This window comes from Rhipicephalus microplus, chromosome 5, assembly GCF_043290135.1.
Source record: "Rhipicephalus microplus isolate Deutch F79 chromosome 5, USDA_Rmic, whole genome shotgun sequence".
NCBI classification, from domain to species: Eukaryota; Metazoa; Arthropoda; class Arachnida; order Ixodida; family Ixodidae; genus Rhipicephalus; species Rhipicephalus microplus.
Genome location: NC_134704.1, coordinates 66,105,221 through 66,129,021, shown reverse-complemented (window position 1 = coordinate 66,129,021; position 23,801 = coordinate 66,105,221). Strand labels below are relative to the sequence as shown.

Below are 23,801 nucleotides of genomic sequence, written 5' to 3'. Positions count from 1 at the left end.
AGCAACTGCAGGAACAACGGCTGCTCGGCACCCAGCTCGCCATTTGAACTTGGCGCAACGCTGGCATGTTCTGGTTATTCGTTCTGGCTCTTCGTGACGATTATTCATAAACTGCTTATTAAATTATAGCCATACTCCTTGCATGCAACGAAAGAGAATAAGTATGCGTGCACTCAGCGCAGACACTTCATTGGGGTCAGGCCAACTCTGTGATATAATTAGATAAGGGACGAAAAATTGTTCCTGTAAATTGGTTTGTCGAAGCTCTTGTAATTCCTACAGTGAACAAACCACGCTGATTCTTGGTTTTGATGTCTTCCTCGTAGACACTGGCACTAGTGAAAAGGCGAGTTCGTAGTTCTGTACACGAATCCAGCGTACAAACTTAACCAAGTTTTTTTTTTCTTTTTTCCTTCGGGGTCTTTGGAGGACCTTGACCAACAACAACGTCTCGTCGCCAGAACCAAGGAGGCAGCGAGGGCCAGAGGGTTGCTGGAATAAGGAGACCTCCCACCTAAGGTGGACGCGGAACCTGCACCGCTACACCGTTTCGATAAATAAACGTTTATTCCTCCTCCTCCTCCTTCGGCGTCTCTCTTATTTGACTAGGCAAGAAAAACAACAGCCTAATTACACTTTAACTCTATTTCAGCGTCCAAGCGATTGCGTTACCTTTCATCGAAAAATGCGGAACGTGTTGCGAATTTGTTGCTTCGTCATGGGGCATATCTTTCGAGATATTTTTTTAAACGTTTCCTATTTGTCTGTCAAAGCACGCTGTTATCATTTGAAAGTCTCCACGATAGAGGACTGGCACAGAACATATCAATGGGGACATGTAGAATACATACGTTAGTGCCTCAATACCACAGTTTCTTACAAAGCATTGTCACTGTTATTTTTATTAGCGGACGGCTAATAATAATAATAATAATAATAATAATAATAATAATAATAATAATAATAATAATAATAATCTACAACCTTCCGGTCACAAGTCAAGCGCCATAACCAGAACACCACCGCGGTGGGTGTTTTACCGGACGAACAGTGTGCGCCTGTAGCGAACTGAAATTTTTGGGACAGCTTACGAAAAGCGACGCGTCAGCGTTTCCCGCTACTGCGCATGTTTCGTACGCTAACCTCTTGCGGTCTCCCGTTAAGCTACTGAAATAGTGGGTGACCACGACGAATGCCAACTTGGGGTACGCTAATCTAAAGCTTCCTACAGTCTCGTGTAATACGCTACGACCTCTAAACTGATAACACCACACACACTGCAATGGAGAAGCGCGAGACATATATTATTGATGGGGGGGTAGGCGTCCCGCTGATTAGACGTGGCCTACATAGAACTACGCGAAAACTCACTTTACTTTTCCAGCGAGCTACGCCCCACCTAGCGTTCACTCTTCGCTCGCTACAACCTCAACGGGACCACAGTACGTCCCTTCATTGCACGGAAACGAAGCCGGAACAAATTCGTAGATGGCGTGGATGGCACGAGCCACTCATGCGGGGCTAGCGAGAGTGGAATGGCAGTCACGCTGACGACGCAATGTGGCGGCGCCTATAACAGCGTACGAGGGAGTTGCGACATTGCGGCGGCGCTGACGCCCCCGTAAATGCGTCTACGAGGCACGGCTAATTAGAGACGCACCACGGGCGCGAACGAAAGTTTTTAGAGGAAAGCGCGCGACCGTGGAAACGGCGGAGCGGGTCCCAGGAGAGACGAGGGATGGAATTTGCGCACTACGAGTGCACTTCGAACCGCGGCGAACGTTTCTCTCCCCCCCCCCCCTTCCCACTTTCTTGTTTTCTTCTTGTAGAGGCAACATGCGACTGTCATTTACAGAGTTCCTGCCGCAAAACAACGCGTGCCGCCCCCTCCCGGCGGCCGACGGCGCCTGATGAGTCAATTAGAGAGGATCTGGCATCGTTATGTGTCAGCGTGCAAATGTGACAGCGTGCGGCCGAGCTCGCGCGTTCGTTCAAGCATCGTTCCGAGGAAGTCTTTGCGGTACACCCTATGCTGGGAATGAGAACGCTCCGATGGACGCCATATACACAACGACGGGGCGCTCCTCATTCGTTAGACGTTAAGTCAGTGAGACGGCGCGGCCGTTCCTCTCACTGCATGTTCACCGTCCCATGCGTGGTGCGTGTTTCCCACTGCTTTCTCAGCGTGCCTCTCTGGTAAACGAGTCACTTTGTTTCAAGTTTTTCTATCGAATCTGGACGACGAACTGATGGAGCTTTCTATTGGGTCCCTGCACTCGGTAACCTCCACACGGCGTAAAGTAAACCATTGTTTTCAAATAGTTAGGAGAGTAGATAGGCCAAGCTAGTTGAGCTTTATGATGGCAGTGCAGACTAACGAAGATGCCGTAGTAATTAGGTACAGAAAGTGAAGAAAGCCATACACAGGCTACACGCAAAAAATCGGGCTTTTGCACTATTTCTTTCCATACTTCAACTTTTCCCCTAGAGTCTACAAATGTACTACAGCGTGCGCACAATGTTGTAAGTTTAAATGTACACGAGCACCTTCGTATGCAACTCAGTATAAACGTGTGGGCCGTATCTTTTTTTTAACATGCATTTCCTTATGCCTGGTAATTAATTGAATGAGTTTTAACTTTGTCAAACCTAGTCATCCTAAGCGCAAAGTATGTCTGTGTTGAGTCAGCAAAGAATACAAATAGTGGGCTGAAATTCCAGCTGCTGCTTATACTCATTGTTACCTTTGTTGAACGACAGTGGCCACTGCAGAAATGTCGATCTGACGCGCTGCCGTGCTCACTAAGCTCCTCTGTGGGGCGATAATATGGCCTCCTTTTGCTCTGGTGTTTCAGAGTGTGATCTCGCATTTGCTTTAGATTTCCTGTCGTGCAGTTGTGTTGGCTAGATGGTTCTATTCAAGCCGTCACTTACGCTGAAGAGCACGCACAGACGCACAGCCGGCGCGCCATTCACACAGAGATTCTGCGGCCCAGGGCCCGTGAAGCGATCGCCACGCTATCGCGTTGTCACGGAGTGCTACAGCAGCGAGGCGCACAGCGAGCGTCTCTTCGACGCATTTTCGCAAGCCAATCACGTGACCTGGCGTCACTCCTGCCACGCTGGCGCTCGAGCAGCTCAAGGTAACTGCGTCGCTGTGCATAACATTGGGAGGCAGGGCGAAGCAGAGCTATCGCTCTAAAACACGCGAAAACTTTCGAATGCTTCTCAAGTCTTCATCATGACCAGCCTAACTACGCCTACTGCAGGGCAAAGGACGTAGTTGGGCTGATCAAACCTTGCGAAATATTCGAAAGTTTTCACTCGTTTTGAAGCGAAAGCTCTGCCACGCCCTGCATCCCAGACAACGATACGATGTATAACTCTAGCGTTTACATCTACGCGTTCGTATGGCGACAAAGAGCCAGTGTTTGGGTCGAAACGTTCATAAAAGCGATGCTGCTTAGCCACCTACAAGCAAAAGCGACAGAAATGTGGCAAACGACCGCAAACTGCAGGAAAGAGCAGATCAGATAAAGGCGCAGCTCGATTAGTGCCCTTGTACGGTCGGGTTGACTGTGTGTTTCCCTTAACTATCGTTAAACAAAATTTAAGTAATGACAATGTTCTTAAGGCGAGAGCTACAAACAAGATAGCATAAATCAGAAGCCAGGGTAAATACTTGCGGTGTCCCAGCTTATATTAGCTAATGTTTTAAAGGTATTTTGGAGTGCCTCAGAAAGCAAGAAGCAGCTATACAACAGACTTGCTTGCCAAATGGTGAAACCGGTCATTGATTGATTGATATGTGGGGTTTAACGTCACAAAGCCACCATATGATTATGATAGACGCCATAGTGGAGGTCTCCGCAAATTGCAACCACCTGGGGCTCTTTAACGTGCACCCAAATCTGGACACATGGGCGTACAGCATTTTCGCCTCCATCGAAAATGCAGCCCCAGCAGCCGGGATTTGATCCCGCGACCTACGGGTCAGCAGCCGAGTGAGTACCTTAGCCACTAGACAACCGCGGTGGGGCACTTTTTCAAACATTTACTTTAGCACTAGCATGCTAAAAAATTTGTTGTGAAAGGGTTTCCAGACAGCCCACCTACGCGTTGCTATCGCAGTGCATCTGTGCGCCACAAACATTATTATTAGATGCAAAGCAGCTCTTTGACTAGCCTGTGTAACTCTGTTCTTCCGTACGAACGCGCCACGCGCCGAAGGTATTGGCGCTGCGCCAAGTAGGTCACACCGCTGCTGCGCGTTGACGGCGCGCTCCCCTCTCAGTGCGTGCTGACGTTACTTTTTACCTTGCCTGCCGCGTGCTCACCGCGGCTCCCGCAGATTGCGCCTCGTCCGTTTGTTCGCCCGCAACACTTGCCGTGACAGCCGCTCGCTACACCACCGACTGGTAGGTTCACGAGTACTAAACTTGACGCGCGCCTGCATTAAGCATTCAAACATGTCTGTACGTGTCACCTACAGACATCATCGCTTCAAACGTATCTTCCAGCGATCACCGCAGTACCCGCGTTAGCGCTGTTCAAACCATGACATTATTATTATTATTATTATTATTATTATTATTAGTAGTAGTAGTAGTAGTAGTAGTAGTAGTAGTAGTAGTAGTAGTAGTAGTAGTAGTAGTAGTAGTAGTAGCAGCAGTAGTAGTAGTAATAGTAGTAGTAGTAGTATTGAAAAAGGAAAAACAAGGAAGGAGTGGGCTCCCAACTGTCGGCCGGATTGGCAACGCCTGTACACAGAAATTGTCTCATTCAACTATTTTTCACCAGTAAAACCGTTGCGATGTTTTACAATTGCGAGCTTGAATGCAATCACCACCGTAAACCTCGACATTGTACTTTTTTATGAAGACGTCAGCCTATATTGCGTTCGCTCATTCGGGTAACATCAAAGGCAAAGCCACGATCACTCACAGCCTAGTTTTGTGAGAGCACCTCTCACTGTGCCGGTGGAGAACTAATAAAACAGTGACCAAGGATAGTCTTCTTCAATCTTCACGGCATTAATTGATCTCGCTCGTGCTGGCGATATGAACACCGGCGCAACGGCTCGCGATAATAGGGACGACCAAATCAGTTATCGTTGTCTTAAAACCGTCTCTAGCTATTTCCAGGCTATCTTAAGGAGCGCTAAAACTTTAATTGGATCCACGCAGGAACATGTGAGTCTTGCTAAAATGCTTGCGTGCACACATTTTTCGAGGCTACACTTCCGCGCAACCCTCAGAGTTTCACTCATGCGACAATAGTGCCTGCAAGGATTATAACTGTGCATGTATTATAGCACGACGCCAACCTTCGTATCGCTTTAAAACGGCGCTACTGGGAAACGGATCGCACTTCACAGCACGCGAAAGAAATAGGGCACGCTGCGAAGGTGGCTTACGTGAAATCTCCTGGCGGCACTATTTCCACAACAAGTGGCACGATTACGAAATGTTCATTCCAGGAGGGTTTAGCGCGTTCAACCCAGCGTTTCTAGGTACATAATTAGTCCGACATGTCTGTTCTGCCTAGCGGGTTATTCCAGAACGCTCCTGCTGCTCGAATGGGTTCATCAGGCGCGGATTAGGTAACTTACGCTGGCGCAAGTACTAACACCCACAAAGAGACAAGCGCACATTCGCGAAAGCAATGTAGATATGTTTCATTGGCGAGTCATTAAGCAGTGTAAAGCTTAACATCATGTTTTCAATAGAGGCAACACCTGCAACCATACAGCACTACTTTGCGCCCCTTTTGAGTTAGATAATGAGTGATATCTAGCGAGAAAACTAAACATCACCAGTCTGAGCCATTCCTTCTTCTTCGCGAACAGTATCTCAACGATCTTGCACGTTGACTTTACTCGAAAATCGCTATTATACCAAAGCAGCTAGTTGCCGCTCACATGTGCTTTAAAAGTGTACTTCCTTGTATTGTGTCTTTCATTTTTCTTTTTCTGTTATGTTATGCACATTTGGTTGTGTTTTTTTTAATTCTTGAATCCTTGCTGTTCGCCAAGTTAGGGGTCAGCAGCTCAGTCAAGCTGTTTTTTTTTTTTTGAAGTTTTCATTGGAACGATCCTCGGATTTTGCATCATTTACTGCGGGCCCCTGTCATCATGTACACAATGATGATGAAATAAACGTATTATTATTATTATTATTATTATTATTATCATTATTATTATTATTATTATTATTATTATTATTATTATTATGTCCATGATTTAGGCAATTGAGGTGGCTGAAACTTAATACACGCCCAAATCAGGGTATCCTATGAGCACAACAGTTGTGGAAGGCTCCAAAAATTATGACCATATTGTTTTCTTTAACGTGAAACTAACGTGCAGCTAATTGAGGAATAAGTATAGATATGCCTCCAGAACGTTGAATGCGCGAAAATTGGGCCACCGCGGCTCGTACCGGAACCGGGAGATTCGGGGGTCGAGAACCATAGCCCTACCACCACCGCAACCAATCAGGTTGAGGCCTTTCTCTGGACACTTCGTTCAAGGGTGCACTGTGGCACATCCACCATCACGCAGTCTACGCAGTGTGTAATTCCTAAAGGCATCCTCGAATAACCTAGGCCGCACACCCCATGTTGCTTATTCAGTGGCTGTTAGGCGTGCAGTTGCATGCAATGCTTTTTGTTCTGTTGTTGTTGTTGTTGTTGTTGTTGTTGTTGTTGTTGTTGTTGTTGTTGTTGTTGTTGTTGTTGTTGTTGTTGTTGTTGTTGTTGTTGTTGTTGTTGTTGTTGTTGTTGTTAAAAACCAGCGCAGGACAGTTGCTAATCAATCAGCCTCACAAACAATACCAGCAATAAGAATGACTGATAATAATAATTGAGATGATGATGACAATAGTGGCATTGTTTAATGAACATCAGAACGTAAGCTCTAGCCTTCTCTACGAACAATATTATATTGATGACTATTATGATGTGTGTGCTGTTTAATGGCAAGAGAGCCATGGTATGATCAAAATAACGGCAAAACTGTAAGCGACGGTCACTTCCCGAGCGATAAAAAGAAATTTTTCGGCAGTCTGAAGAAATAAATGAGAATAAAAAAGAGAGAGCCGCTGTGACAGCCCTTTCAACGCTTTAAGCTGCCTACGTGTGACAAAGCACCGAAGAAGCCTTTTCGACTCGGTTGATCCTTCTCAAAAGAAAAGCGCCGCAAACACTGCAAATCACCGACCGAACTTAACCCGCAGGATATTCGGAGGCGACAAGGCGGAAGCGACACTAGGGAGGACTTGGTGCGTAAGTAAAAAAAAAAAACATTGGCGCACGCAACGGAAAAGAATGATAATAATAAGGTTAATATAAGTGTGGCGCCTTCACCGAGCAGGTTCTGTATCTTGGGTGCATAACAATCTTGGCAAGTAGAGCGAAACAACAAAATCGCACCAAATGGAAAAGGGAAGAAAAAAGGGGAAGGCTAAGCAGTGGCTATTGATTAGGTGTCATAACCCGACAGGCATTATTAACGGCAAGCCGACCGGCGGCGGAGTCTTACGAACTTGCCGCGCTCTCTCCTTAGGGCTCCTTGCAACGGGTGAGGTCTCGAAGCCAGGCGAGCGAAAAGAGCTCCTCTGGCGCGCGAGCCAGCTTAGGGAAATGAGCGTTCGAAGGCCCTGTTGCTCGGGCAACACTCGTCGAAACGCGGCGTGCTTCAGAGAGCGACGAAGCGAAGGCGCCTGCCTGCCCTCGCGCCAAGCCCGCTGAAAGCTCACCCAAAAGCTTCTTGAACGGCTCAAGCTGAGCACGTTGTTTACTTTGCTATCCAGTGTTCACTAAAGCCTGAAGCAGCACGACCGTGCCGAATTTTCACTGGCGCCTACAGGTTCTGTGCCGATCATTTTATTTCGTTCTTTTTTTTCCCCCGTTTAGGCTCATCCATACGTTCCTCGCTGAGGCCGTGACATTGATCCGGCGTTCGGTGCTATTAGTGATAAGTGAACGACATAACGGTAAGAATTGACTGCCTGCAAAGTACGTTTTTCTTCTTTTTTTTCTGATACGTAAGTGCCAAACCTCCTCCGTTTTTTTTTTTTTTTCATGTGATATCACCGTTCGCCGAAGTAACCATCTTTGAAATAAATTTAAAACGGCAGTTTCTACACCTATATGGCTGCAAATAGGCGATAAGCCAAGCTTTATTTGGTGTTTACCGGTGCGTTTTGAGTTTATTTTTCCCTATTTACGTAGTTGAACACTTCTAGATTAATGCTCGCTCTGGTTTATATTACCAACGCGTTCCGTTCTAATGCCTGCTTCTTGGGTAAGTGTTTTTTTCTTTCTTTTATTTTTTCAGCTTGCGCAAACATTTATTTAGCGCGAAATTCAGGTGTTGGAAAAAAAAATAACCGACAAATGTTGACAGTCAAACAATTACCTCCTGATGCACAGGCGTGCGAAAAGTTCCTTTTTAGGGGGGGGGGGGGGGCGACGGATTCTTGCAAAACTCCTTCCCTATTATGTCAATGTATAGGGCTGACTTCTGCCTATTCCGCTTCTCTTCTGATCAGCCCGTTGTAGTCGCTGTAGCCTTGCTGTGACGTCACGCACTCATTCGGACACCATCAATTAACCATTTATTCAGTTATCCGATTAAGCTGTGCACTGGTGATTAATTCGCATTTTAAGCAAATACAGCGGGTTACTTCTGTAGTGAGATGTATGAACACAAAACTACCCGGATATGTCGCTTCAGTTCAGATCATGCCGATATATTTAATAAAGCAATAACTTTAAGCTATAATAAAGACAACACAACTTCTAGAATCCTTGAAACATTTAAAAACATATAAGTTAAATTGCTTCTTGTTGTTTGACATGTGTCCTTAGTGAACTTCTCGAGATACTGATTGCGCTGTGCGTGATTTTTTTTTTTTGCCCGGATCCCACGACCCAGCTCATCATATATATGTATACATATAGATATATAACCTCTAGGAATGGGTAAGGACATACGCGGCTGGCAAACTCATCGAGTTTCCTAATATACACTATAGAGGGAACTCTGGCGCTAGTGTCTAAGAGTGCCGCAACGCACGGCGCTTCAGCGAGCATGGGAATGATGGGTAGTACCCACATTTGTCTAATCTTTGTACTTCTGGCCTGCTTCTGGCTCTGTGTGTGTTCGTGTGGCTGGGATCTGTTTTCTCACAAAACAAATGTCAGCAAGTGTTCAGCGGTTGCGCTTCACCATCCTATCCTTTTAGACTTACCTTTCCAAATCGGGTCACGAAGTTGAAAAGGGTTGAATCTTTCTTTCAAAACAAAACCGAAACACAGCAATAAACGAAGCCGCAGGTATTATTCGCCGCTCGCAAGTACGAAGACTAGGCAAATGTGTGTACTATACCCACCATTCCCATGGTTGCTGAACGATCGCAGCGCCCAAGTCTCCTCTAGTTATTTTAGGAAACTCTATGGGCATACTCACCACAGCACAGTGTTTACTAGACCTACACCTGAACTCTGCGAAGACGTGCTCAATGAACTTCTAATAAGCTTCAGCCCGACCAGCGCTGGATTCCCTGAAGGTTTTTTACTTCTTATCCTTTGCTCAATACGCTTTTCTTGGGCTTCGGCTGCTGTATGCGGTTTTCGTCGCAAGATGTAGGGGAAAGGTTTGCTGGAACATTCAAAATTCATGAGCTGACACGAAGTTCGGAATTGGAAGCACGACACGAAAAAAGAAAACAAAAAATACAGAGGTTCGCTAGCTGTGGACCGAAGTACACATGGTGCATAGGAAGTAATGTTTCAAAATTTCAAAAACAAGAAAAGCTTTTGATCTGGAATGTGAACATGGCGTCAGCACTCTTCGATGTATGTCATCGTTGGAAATGTGCGAATACGCAAACTACCAAGGAATCGGGTGAATTCAAATAAGGTGGAGTTATTATAAAACATAAACAAGTCAGTTCTTTGAATACCCTGTATGTGTATAGGTTTAGGAAGTTTCAGAAAAATGGTACATAATGCGTACTGCCTTCGACAAGTGTGTATAGACTCTCCCATCACGCTCGAAACGTACATAGTATGCTGACGAACTGCCTCGCCGCGTGACATAAACATACCCAGGCGAGTAACTGCTGTCACGTCCACCCGAACAGCTCAAGCCAGCAGAAAAATGAAGGAAGTGATGCCTTCCGTCGTCTTCTAACGTTCCCCGACGTCGGCACAGGCCGAGAGACGGAAAGCAGGCAGGTTTAATAGAGCACGCGAGAAGCATTGGCAGCGGCAACGCAGGATGACCGCTAGTGCGTCGATTGTTGCCCCTGGGGCGATCGGCGTCTTCGTACTGACCGTAGCGGAGGAGTAGGAATACGGAAGGAGCAAGAGAGACTTACCATGTGGGCAGCTGCGCGAGACGGCGCCAGTCCCACCGTAATCGATGGTCGGCGTGGAACGCAGGTATATATGGCCGCATGGGAGCGCCCCTGTGGCATGCATGAGCGCTAGCGTCTGAAACCAGTGGGGTTAAGCGGTGGACGAAATGCGAACGGGCAAATTGGAAGGTTGTATCGGAGAGGTTGGGGAGGGACTAATTCCTTCGTGTACCATATGTGGGATCACCTGTTGTTGTCGTGCAGGTTCGTTCACTTGCACTTGCTCTTTGCGCTGTTGATTTTTGTGATTTTCTTTTTACTTAGAAGCGTAAGCGAGGAGAGACGAGAGTATTGTCAATAATCCCGGTGTTTCTCGCAGAAGATTAGCTAGATCACGCCGATAGCCGTGTCAGATGGTCGCTGTGCCACAATTAAACTCACCGGCCCTGGCGTTCATGCCTTGAGGGACAACGTTGTGCATGCGGTGTTCTTTATCCTTGCCGAGCAAGTTTGAATAATCGCTATCACCAGGCACTGAACTTTTTTTAATGGCGGTAAATAAATGTGTACCTCACCACGTTGCAAAACGACCTTGTAAACGAGCAATGGTTTGAGGTCAGATGAGCGACACTAGCAGCCTGAGCGTGTAGGTTCAATTGAAGTGAATGAATTTATATGTAGTCAGTCATGGCTGTTTTCTGTTCGAGCGTTGCTGCTACAACCAGCTAATCCATGAGTTAGGCTAGAAGAGCAGTGCAGTGCTGAATAGGAGAATTCTAGTGGAGTGAAAGGGGGGGGGGGGGGCGCTCTATAGTTCACACTTGCGTTGCAGGTAAATAAACCACAATATTGCCACCACAAGCGAGACCTGCAGGTGATAGAGGAGATAGGTGGAGGTGGTGGAGCAGCGCTTATTGTCTTTTCGAAGTTAAACAACCTCTCTAGTGTGCGTTTGGTATTCACGAATAATTGTGTGTTCAGCGGTAAGAAAAATGATTGTGGTACGGGAAAGTAGCGCACCGGATTCGAAATATTAAGCGACCCGTCTTGCCCCTGCCAGGCACTTACGAAAAGTGCAAATAAAATCATGGTGCAAGTGGTTTCCTTTTTAACCGTACATGGGCGAACGTGTACAAACACTTGACTGACAATATACGAAAATGCAAACAGGCTTGATAAAAACTTCGGCAAACATTATCAGCATATCGCAGCTGTGCGTTTTAAACGCGGCGAACGTTGAGGCACATTACACAGGTGTCCGAAAAAAAAAAGACAAGTCTAATGTATGCACGATCTGGGCATCAACAGTCCGCCCCCCCCCCCCTTGTGTTCTTCCTGGAGGAAATATGGTCAAAAAACAAAGCATAAAATCTTCCCTACCCCCCCCCCCACACCACACGCACCGAGAGAACTCTGTTGCTGTGTGTGTTCTCGAATTTAAAAAAAATTCAGGCGCGGAACTAACACATCACAGAGAACTTTGCCTAATCTTGACCTGAACTAAAGGAGAGGTGGCTCCTATGACTACGACACGCACATACTACCCACGACGTAAAAAAAGCTTCCCTTAAAAAAAATAAAGAAAACCGGTGTTGGTTCCCGTCACGCGAATACAGCCTTGTATTGTTACTCGTGAGTAAAGCGCATTCGGCACGTATACAGTACTCACGGATTGAAACAGTACACTCGTAGCGCGTGGCCGCCGGTGAATGTGCTGCCGCTCGTGGGTGCTCGCGGAACTAGGGTGTTGCATTGTGGTATAGAGTGAAGGCGAGAACAGCTACGGAGCAGGCTTACTCCATCCGGTCGTTAAATAGTCGGCCAGTATTTCACCGTGTGTACACTGCCAGCGTGGCGCTGCAAGGCTCGCACGCTTTTGTATGCTTGCAACCCGAATTCAGAGGACGGTGCGAACCATTTATATTGTGGTGCAAATGCACGATGCTCTCGACTGGCGCCGTTCGACGATTGGGCACATAGGCTGCGCAAGTAAGAAATTGGATACCGCTAAGATGTCACGCCTGAAATGCACTCGTAGACATAAATGGCTGCACAAAAGCATATAAAGCTTGTCAAGCTTTTTGTCTTGACACAAAAGAAAAGCAGCATTCATGGGACTGTTTCCGTGCAGCATCTAAACAGTGACTTAGCATTGATTTAGTCAATAGTACGTGCGGCTATTCTGCGTGGTAAGCATTTTTGGAGCTGTCGGCCACGGGAATAACAAGTGAGCTTCTGCTTTTTTTTAATAAACACTAGGCTACAGTTAGCACTAACCACACTAATACGTGATATTATTCCCATGCTGCATGAAGGCAAGGCACTCATTTTCTTTCTTGTCGAGGCAAAAACCAGAAGTAAACTTTCCATTATTTTGTGCACAAGTTTATCATGTCTACGAAAGCACGCAAGGTGCAATGTCTAACGAAATCATATGTTTTACTTGCACAGCATGCGTATCACTTCGCCTAAGCACACAGAACGAGAGGGTTCGTCTGCTGGCGTGGCAAAAAAAGTGATGCGCAGCGGCGAGCCAGTTCGGTTGCCATGCGAATGTGCGTGAGCCTTGCAGCGCCACCCTGGCAGTGTACACATGGTGAACTACAGGCGTACAATTTGGCGACCGGAAGGAGTAATCCTGCTCCGTAGGTGTACTCCCCCTAGCTCTATACCACGATGCAGCACATTGGTTTCTACGCGCACCAACGAGCGGCGGAACATGTACCCTCGGCCACACGCTCCGAGTGTCCTGTTTCAATCCGTGAGTACTGTACATTCAGCATAAACTGCACTCACCCAACAGCCACGCACACGCATCGCGCCCGTAGCAAGGCTCATCAAAGCAGCGCGTGACGCCGTTCCACAGAACGTGGCCTTCGTGTCAGTCTTTCGCCAAATGTGCCTTCGCTCGAACCGATCAATAAACCATTGCAAAATATCTTGTTTTTTAGCACTGCTCCTGACGCGGTTCGCTTAAAAAGAAAGAAATATCTCCCCTTCCCCCACCCTTCTCAGTTTCAGATTCCGGCAACTGCTTCCGGTAACTGCCATAAAGCTCGGCTCAGCGTCTTTCTCGGCTCCTGTTTAAACAAATAAAAAATACACTGAAAGAACAATTTCTTCCGGGGATCCATTTCTCCCACAACTCGGGTGGCTTTGACATCACACCATAGGCAACACGCACCACAACGCTTCTTTTTTTTTCTTTTACCGAAACAACAAGGCAACCATGAAAAAAGGCTTTTCTTTTTCTTTTTTACTTTGTTCCCTTAGAGGTGGGTTCAAATAAATAAGTAATATTAAAAACGGGTCGTCAGCTATCGTATTTTTCAACAAGGCGGAAGGGAAAGTGTTGATAAATTCCGTTTCAGACTATTATATTTCTCGCTCAATATATATATATATATATATATATATATATATATATATATATATATATATATATATATATATATATATATATATACATATATATATATATATATATATATATATGTATATATATATATATATATATATATATATATATATATATATATATATATATATATATATATATATATATATATATATATATATATATATATATATATATATATATATATATATATATATATATATATATATATATATATATATATATATATATTTATATATATATATATATATATATATATTAGTAATGCAGCAGTTTAAACAGCGAAAGAGGGAAAAGGGTGCCGCTCCTCGAAAACTTTGCTCCAAGGAAATTTCTTTAAAGCAAAGAGAAAGGTAAATAAAGAATATCAAGTGTATTCTCTCACAATAAGAAATGCGTCATAACCGGTAAAAAAAAAAACGTGCTTTTAGCCGCTCAGAAGCGTGCACCGCTGCGGCAGCTAAACTATCTCCCACAAAAACGCTGCAGTGCTTTGCCCTCCTATATAAGGCTCTTACAAAGATCCCTATCGAGAACTGCAGTGCCGTTGTGTGTGAGTGGTAATTTATTACGGTGGTTTACCGGCGACGCAAACACTAAAGTGCTCATCGATTTCTCCAAACTTTGACTCGACGCCATCAAAGACGTTCTGCGGCGTAAGCCCATTACGTCGTCCTGTCGTGTAATCAAAGAGGCGATGATGACAAAGATGACAATGGCGTCTGTGTGCTAAGCTTTGTTGGTTTTCTTGAGCGGTAATGTAGATAGTTAGAGATCGAAATCGCAGTAAGTACTGCTTAAAAATGGGTCCAGTTGTTGTAACCTCATCTCAGCTCTCTGATTGCAGGAAAGAAGACTACAATTTTTTCTCTCATTTGTATGCGTGTGTTTCAGTTTTAAGTAGAGTCCAATTGAACTGCTTTCAGCTTGCACAGCATTCTTTACTTTTTTTTTGCTAGCTCGGGTTGAGACCGCTGCTTTTCACAGATCAACGCAAAGGTATACATCGCAAAATAACGAGCCTTAGAAACGTCTCAAACCATAAGCACAAGAATTACACAATCGTATGATCACGGCTTGATCAAGTAGCTTTCGCAGGAAGTAACGATATTACTAGTGTCACTCAGCCAACATTAAAATCTTCACTGGTCTTAGTTACTGATTGTTGGCGGTTGATAGTTAAACACGCATGTTCATGACACATGTAACATCTGAGAGCACTTTCCGCCCCCCCCCCCTTTTTTGTTTCTCATTATCTTTACCCTGGTGTAAGACAGTAAGCCACAAGCGCGCATGGTTGACTTCTCGGTTTTTTTTTTTTTTTGACGAGGACGTTAATGACGGTAGCCAACCAAATCACTTGTTCCAGCTAACCGCGCGCTTCTCCACATGCAAACTTGGCACGTTATTCGGTAGCACCTTGTCCAACGTGCTCGCTGCATAAAACGAGAGAGAGGGAGACTCGTCATTGCACTGAGAGGGTCAGTCAATTGACGCCAATCAATACCCACCTCGCCATGCAAGAAGAATTAGAGATTCGCTAGCTTAACTTCCTCACCAGTGACACGTCCTGAAAGGTGGACGTTTTCTGGGACGAAATAAGGCTGCTTCCTGAACGTGATGATGATTTTAACTCAAGATGCACTGCACGCTTTTCTTCAGCCGAGGTATACAATCACTTCCCCGCCAGGGAGTTGGGGCAACCTTTGCTCTACAGTAACAGGCTGATAAGAGTGAGCCCCGGCGCCATAAACTTTACAATTTTGAAGCTGTTCTCCGGCTCGGAAAACCGCATAGATAGGCTCGTACTTGCGGTGCGTTCGTATAAGAGTGACGGCTGCTGGAAAAGAGAAGACGCGCCTGCCCGCATGTACCAACCTTCCGGTCAGGTAGTTAGGTCATCCACTTTCTACGCCGGAAGTACTGCATTCTATTCCCAGGGTCACCGGCACCCGCCGGCTTTTATTGTGATAGCAACTTTACGAACATTCCGGATGCATTTACGCACTGGCCATCGCCGCGCGGCTGCATATAAGCCCTTTAGGGCGACAACACCTTACTGTGGGTCTTACGTTGTACATTTACAAAAAAAAGTAGAAAAGGTCCATGATGGTGATTCTGAAGACGTGCACTGCGTTTCTCAAGTATAAACTGCGCACTTAGCTGCAGTTTTGGGGGAGTTTGGGCTGCGTACTTTGAGTTACAACCACCGCCAACCCCCACATTGACAAGGGTTAGCAGACAGCTCATATCTGCAGTTACATTAATTCAATATTGTTCACCGCCGGCTCTATTTAATTTCTTTCAAACCCTTTTTTACAACGAAAGCTGGGATGAAATCACCACAAGCGTCGCGTACACCATAGTTGTCCGCTGCCGTTGTGTAAAATAAGAAAAATAAAACAGGCACAATGGGATTCGAACCCGGGTCTCCTGCAGGCCAGCCCACTATACTACCACTGCACCACAATGGTTTTTTTTTTCTTTATTACCTTCTTGACTACAGGTCAAGCTAATCTGACAATCACTATCACACGTGTTTCATGCGTGATAACGCTTCGAACAAAGATATTACATCTTCAACACAGTCGGTAGTCTTATACACATCTCGCACTTTTATAACAGCTTCCACGAACAAGGCAAAAAACTAATTCCATATGGAGTAAGAGGTAAATCTTTTTTTAAAGTGCTCTGTAAAATGTCCCAAAAGAAAATAGCGTTCTTACAATCAATAAACACATGTTCATTGGTCTCAGGTTTGTTACACAGGAGACAGCTGCTTCCCCATGGTACATACATCCCTCTCTCTTCAAGCCACGTTTTTACTGGCAAGGTTCCCGTATGAAGTTCAAAAAAAGAAGGTTTTCACATTTGGTGGTATACACATGTTGTTCACTCGCTTTAGTACGTCATGGCCATATGATTTTTTCCTACTTTGAACGGTACAGGGGCACAGGAAAAACATTTTGTATTAAGTCTTTCATAAGGCGCTTTCTTTTCCCATTAGTTAGGTAATCTATCGAAAACCTTGCCCTTAGGAAACGATATGAGAGCACAACTTCGGTGTTTGAAACTCTGCAGCAAAGAGACTGCAGAAAGGCTTAATGCCGGGAATGGAATGGCGTAACTATGAGTAATAATCCTAAAAACGGTAGGAAGCGGAAGATACAAGCTTGGCTTGCGATGAAAAATCAGTAAACAGGCGTTGTGTCAAGCCAATGTTTTTACAAGCGGACACGTCTTCCTCGATGCTAGAACAGAACTGATTGCTTCGGCGCTAGCGTGTCTACACATCGTGCCACCCCCTCCATCCTGACAAAGAAAGGGCAACATTGGATATGGTGGCGTGTGAGAGCGGGGGAAGGGGGATTTCTATGAAGAATTGTATGAGTGAAAAATGAACACGTATTTCGTGAACGAAAAAAAAAGGGGGGGGGGAGCGGTGGGGAGGTAAGGATGAACACGTGTAGCTGCGTCTCACGTGTAGCTGCGGATGAACACGTGTAGCTGCGGTTTGGAATTGAAAACTCATAGGGGTTTTCTTTGTGTATGTACCATACCAATTGAATTATTGAACCCCTTTAAAGACGTTTATATCTACTGGCTGGAGTGCATTAAACTTGTGAATAAGGTACGAATCTATATTTTCTGTCTATTGCGAACCGAAAGTTTCAAGCATGTAGAGTTTGATATCGTATAAGTCGTATCCTACAACATTAAAACATTGTGCCACTGCTTTTGGAGATTTCCTTGCCCTGCCCGAACGATGAGCGTTTAATATAACAATAACGGGTGTCCCTGTTTCACCAATGTAGTGTTTATGACAATATGAAGATTCAATAAGGTAATAACACTCTCACTAGTACCGGTAAAACTACATATTGTCGCTACTGGCAGATCGAAGTTGATGAACGAGATCGTAAAAAAACCGCCTTCGTTACACCGGATGGCCTATATGAATTCAAAGTGCTTCCCTTCGGCCTCTGTTCTACACCTGCAACATTCCAGAGAATGATGGACACTGTTCTTAACGGTCTAAAGTGGCACACGTGCTTAGTTTACTCGATGATGTTGTCGTGTTTTCTGCCACCTTTGAGGAGCACCTGAAGCGTCTGCAGAATGTGCTGGAAGCGCTCCGCTCTGCTAACCTGACACTGAAGCCAGAAAAATGCCATTTGGGTTACAAGGAACTTAAGTTTCTCGGCCATGTTGTCAGTGCGGATGGTATTCGACCAGACCCTGACAAAAGTACCGCCGTGGCCTAGTTTCCTGTTCCACGTGATAAGAAGGCAGTGCGTCACTTTCTAGGGCTCTGCGCGTACTATCGCCGCTTTATAGCCAATTTTTCTAGGATTGCTGAACCGCTCACTCGACTCACTCGTGAAGATGTTCCATTCGTCTGGGAGGAAGAACAGGACGCAGCTTTCTGAACTACGGGAGCGTTTGCAGACACCACCAGTCCTCGCTCACTTTGACCAAGACGCTGATACTGAAATTCATATTGACGCCAGCAACGTGGGTCTCGGTGCTGTCCTTGTACAACAACAAGAGGGCACAGAGCGCGTGATAGCGTACGCAGGCCGCACCCTTTCCCACGCCGAGGTCCACTACTCCACGTCAGAGAAAGAGTGCCTCGCTGTTGTATGGGACACGATGAAATTTAGGCCTTACCTTTACGGACACCACTTTAAGGTAGTGACTGACCATCATTCGTTGTGCTGGTTAGCCAACCTATGGGACCCGTGTGGGCGACTGGCACGATGGAGTCTTCGTCTGCAGGAATACGATTTCACGATCGCTTACAAATCGGGCCGCAAGCACGAAGATGCTGATTCATTATCCCGTGCTCCTGTCGAAGTTTGTGGCCACGACACCGAGGATGACGATGGTTTCCTTGGGGCCGTTACTACAACAGATCTGATTACGCGACAGCGTGCGGACGATGAAACTCGCGCAGTTATCTAAAACCTTGAAGGACGCAACTCGTCCATACCTCGATGTATTTCTCGAAGTCTGTCATCGTTCTGTCTGCGAGATGGGGTCCTGTATAAGAAAAACTCCAACGGCAATGAGAGAACCTATCTTCTAGTCGTGCCAACTGACATGCGTGACGAGATTCTTCTTGCCTGCCACAATGAGCCCACATTTGGTCACTTAGGTTCCTCTCGAACTCTCGCTCGAGTTCGACAAGCATACTACTGGCCTAAGCTTTCTGCATCAGTTGAGCGATCCGTGAAAAGCTGCCGGTAATGTCAACGCCGCAAATCCCCGCCACTAAAGCCCGCGGGGCTTCTTCAACCAATAGAAGCACCCAGAGCGCCATTTGATCAAATAGGAATGAATTTACTGCGGCCCTTTCTGCTATCATCTGCTGGCAACAAGTGTATCGTAGTAGCCACCGACTATTCGACGAAGTACGCCGAAACAAAGGCACTACAACGCGCTACTGCTTCCGACGTCGCCCCATTCTTTATGGACCAGATCGTTCTTCGACATGGCGCCCCGTCGTGCGTAATCACAGACAGAGGAACAGCATTCACGGCCCAGGCCATTCATGACGTATTCAAGCTCAGCTACACGAGCCATCGCAAGACCACGGCATATCATCCGCAGAGCAACGGCTTGACAGAACGACTCAACAAGACCATCGCTGACATGTTATCTATGTACGTAGATGTTCAGCATAAGACCTGGGACCAGGTGCTACCGTACGTCGCATTCGCGTACAATACTGCCGTCCAGGAAACTACGCGATTCACGCCTTTCCGTCTTGTCTATGGACGTGAGGTCCACACCATGCTGGATGCGATGCTTCCACACAATTGCGATGCTTTGATCACTCCTGATGCTGTGCAGCTTACCCAGTACGCCGAAGAAGCAGGCCAGTTAGCACGCCTACACATTACACGCCAGCAGAGTACAGACGCATGCAGCTACAACGCTCGCCATCGACAAGTTGAATACCATCCAGGTGATCAAGTTTGGGTGTGGATTCCAGTCCGATGCCAGGGATTGTCAGAAAAACTGCTCAGCCGCTACTTCGAACCACACAAAGTCTTGCGACGCGTGAGCGATGTGAACTACGAGGTAGTCCCTGACGGCGCCTTCTCGCCACGACGGCGAAGGCACTCCTCAGAGATTGTCCACGTGGTGCGCCTGAAGCCATACTTCACGCGGTAGTGCGACTGCGCATGAACCATATCGCTGTTTTTATGTATGCGCGTATTTTCTGTTGGTTCGCCCCGTCTTTGCCTTTGTACTTTCCGAGCATCGGAGTGATGCCTTTTTTTTCTCAGAGGGTGAATAATGCCACTTGGCCGCTAGTTACGGCGAGCACAAGCCATGACTGCCCGCGAGAATGAAAGACGATGTTCTGGGGCAGCGCGTGCTCTGGCTAGTTGTTTATTATTGAAGCAGCTATCTTGCCAGTTTTCGGTGCGTCTCCCCGCCGGCTCAGTTCTTCCTAGTTGAAGACCTTTTGTAGCACGTGACAATATATAAGGTGAACAGAATCACTTCTGGCACTTTTAACTACGATGTCGTCTTGTAGGTGTTTACAAGTCTTGTATCTTGGAAGGGAGCGAGCAAAGTGTTATTTGGGCAATAGAACTATTCTACTTTTTATGCATTATCATGCTCTTCAAATTCAGAAATGCTGGAATTCACTCGATATAGTACATACACAAATAAAACCACTGCGAGATAAGCCCTTCATCTAGAAAATTCAATCCCGCCATTGCTAATTTCTGGAAACCGGTTCGACAACTTAGACTCTGCGATACGTGTAGATCCTTACCTACCGAACACTTCGTTCTTTTTTTTTTGTTCACGGAATACCTGTTCCTTTTTTTATACATGAAAATCGTCACAGAGATCCCCCCTTCCCTACTTTCTCACACCACCATATCCAATGTTGCCCCTCCTTTGATAGGATGGAGGAAATGGCACGAAGCGTAAACACGCTAGCACTAAAGAAATCATTTCTGTTCTAGCCTTGATGAAGAGAAGTCCGCTTGTCTAAACATTGGCTCGATAAGACCCCTGTTTACGGATTTTTCGTATGTGAAATAAAGCGTTTTAGAACAGCCAAAGGACAACAAGGCATCACACAATGCGAATTGCGTAACGAGTGGGTCATCGAATGTTCTAACTCACTACAAACACTTCCGGCGCAATTCTTCACCGTTGTCAGCGACAGCATAAAAAATGCACACAGTTCTTCTCTCGTGTGTAGCGGGTACCACGCTTCTCGGAAGAATGACAAAGGATGGCATACTGAATGCCTCCCTGCTACGCAAATATAAATATTGTGATGATCAATGGCGTAGTGGGTACCTTGAAAGTGTGCTTGTAGCAGTTATTCAATGAATGCTTAAAAGGGCTCTGAAAGTCCACTGTTCCAGCTTCTGCTATGACATGTGCTATGCGTTCCGTCATGACCTGGCGGTTTTTTAAACGCAAATGCATTGCTTAGTCTGGCTATGTCCAGCATCCGGGGTTGTCCGCGTTGGTGTCCGCGCGACGGAAGGTGTTATCTCTCCGCTCTCACTCCCTCTCCTATATCAGCACCTGCGGGCGCACGCGGTTATCCTCGCCCCAATCAACCGAAGCATGTGGAGTGAAAGAGTGTAGGAGACGGTAGGTACAGTGCTTTGCCGCTCCTCTCAACGTTCGCTCTCTCTCCCCCCTGCGCCCCACTCTTCCGTCCACTCGCGCCTCCCTCTCGGCCATTCGCTGACGACCGTTCCACTGCTCAATTAATCTTTCCTCTTCTTTCCACTTTTCTCCCTTTTCCCTTTCCCGCAGGCACTGCGCCGTGCTCCCGACCGGGTTGCAGAAATTAGGTGCCTTTTCTCATCTTCTAACCACTACCACCACCACCATTCACTGACTGGTCGCCTCACAAGAACATCCTGAAATTTGTGCTCGAGACGCCGTGTGAAACGCCAACGCGGAGCCAAGAACGTTGGCGCCCCACTCTCTCGTCCACTCGCTCCTAACTTTCGACCGTTCGCTGGCTGGGCGCTTCTCATGCCGATGGCAGAAGTCGGGGAAGGCAAATGTCTGACGGCAACAGTACTCTCTCTCGGCGCAAGAAATGCATTCGCCGTTCGTCAGGATTCCTTTTGGGGAGGTGGGGGCATTTCTTTAAAGGGCCAGTCAACAGGCTTTGTAACGTGCAGAAAAAGCTCGCGCATTTTTCCTGCGCGTTACCAACCTTCTTCCACACGCAGTGACCTACACTCGGCGATCAGCGACGTTGACCAAATTACTCTTATTGATACCTGGTTTAGACCAATCGACGAGCTGCGTGCTACGTCACGTCGCCGATCGCCGAGTTGACGTCACTGCGCGTTGAAGGAGGTTGGTCACGCACAGCAAAAATGCGCGACCTTATCCCGCGTGTTCCGGAACCTGCTGACTGGCACTTTAGATAACACTGCTTCACCGGAAAGCATGAAGGTTTGGCGCAATACTCACCACCGCCCGAGCCTGGAGAAGGAGGAGCACGCCCTGGCACACACAGATCTTGTCCTCGTGGAGCTGGAAGCCAGGTCGGCGTCGCCTCCTCCCGTCGAGCCCGTGCAGGTGGTGGTGACAACGCCACCAGGAGTCGTGGTGGCGGTTGCGGCGTTCGTGCCAGCCGTGCCACCTCCCCTGGTATCCAGGAAGGAAGGCAGGCCATTCATGTCGTAGGCCGAGAGGACGCAGAAGCGGCCCTCGTCCATGCAGCAGTGCGGACAGCCCGACAGCGTTACCGCCGCCACGGCTGCGCTGCTAAGGACGGACCGGCGGCAGAGGCCCAATGGGCGACGCGGTCGGGGCCGCGCCGGCGATGCTCACCCGTCGGTCAAAAACGACGACGGGAATTCGACGGAACTCGATGGCGTGCCTGCCGCCCTTCGAAGACTTTTATCAGGGATCGCAATGATTGGTCTCCTGTAAGCGGTAAAGAGAAAAAGGAAGGACACATTAGCGAGCATTATATATAATGTACAGTATATCTCGCTGTAACAAAGTCGATTAGTTTCTTATTTAGATGAAATTGTTAAAACGACGGCTCAGAAGGAAAATAATGCTACTAAGGAACGAATTTGACGTAATTATGTTCAGTGTATCGTTATAAGAGGTAGAGATACAAGTTAACGCAGAACAATAAAAACTTGCGAAGATATTTGCGTTTTTTTTGACAATCGCTTTATTCTTCGTTAGCAGGTCTTGTTACACAAAGTTTCTCCTGTAAGTTGTTTTGCACTGCAGTCCAAAAGGCGGACTTTCTTTTTGTTTTCATTTCACTTTTCCCACGTGCAGTGTGGCCACCCACTCTAAAAACTGGCTAAGCTCCCTGTCTTGAAATCATGATGATTCAAAAGCGATGTTGCCTATATAAACGGTTACCTCTTTCTGGAATAAACATTGTTGCAAGTAAAGCCTGTCCCATGTTCATCTGTCCATGTGCTTTTTCGTGCGTTAGAAACTTCAGCACTGTCTTAGCGCCCGTTTCCTTCTTTTTTACTATAGTCTCACTCCAAGTTAGCTTGTTCAGTGAAATAGCAGGTGAATCCCTCACATTTTGAGCTGTCTCCGATCACGTAACTGTTAATAATGTTGCGGCTCAAGTCGCACCATCGGGGGTGCTCATGTGCATTGTTCAAAAGGAACTGCGGTTCTTAACCAATCATGTAAAATTAAGATTTGTTAATTGCTAAAGTGACTTGCAATACCTAATAATAATTCTGAATTATAATACCACGCCGTCTACGAGCCCCGTTATTAACCGTCGAGGCATTGCGGAACGATACGCAGACGTGACTTCGAGGTGGTGGAGCACGTGCGTCCCAGGCGAAATGAGAACGAGCTATAGCGTGCGTGCGAGACATCCTTAAGGCCGTTACATTATGACCCACTTGATGAAGAAATGCGGCACCTGTTACAAATACAGGGGGAACAAGAGGCGCGAGCGACAGCCACGAGCGCTGGCTCACTCAGTTGATATATGTTACCTTCAATGTAGCCAG

The 23,801-nt window shown here is 46.5% G+C and overlaps 1 protein-coding gene across 1 annotated transcript in view; it reads right to left on the bottom strand.

Annotated features, from left to right (window-relative positions):
- The window catches only part of LOC142817814 (solute carrier family 35 member F2-like), a 135,289-nt gene extending 112,572 nt beyond the window's left edge, over positions 1-22,717 (bottom strand). The window contains exon 1 of the mRNA XM_075895632.1: positions 22,264-22,717. Within this exon, the coding sequence (XP_075751747.1) occupies positions 22,264-22,511 (248 nt within the window). The 5' untranslated portion in view covers positions 22,512-22,717. The remainder of the gene's footprint in view (positions 1-22,263) is intronic.
- Between the last annotated feature and the right edge of the window lie 1,084 nt (positions 22,718-23,801).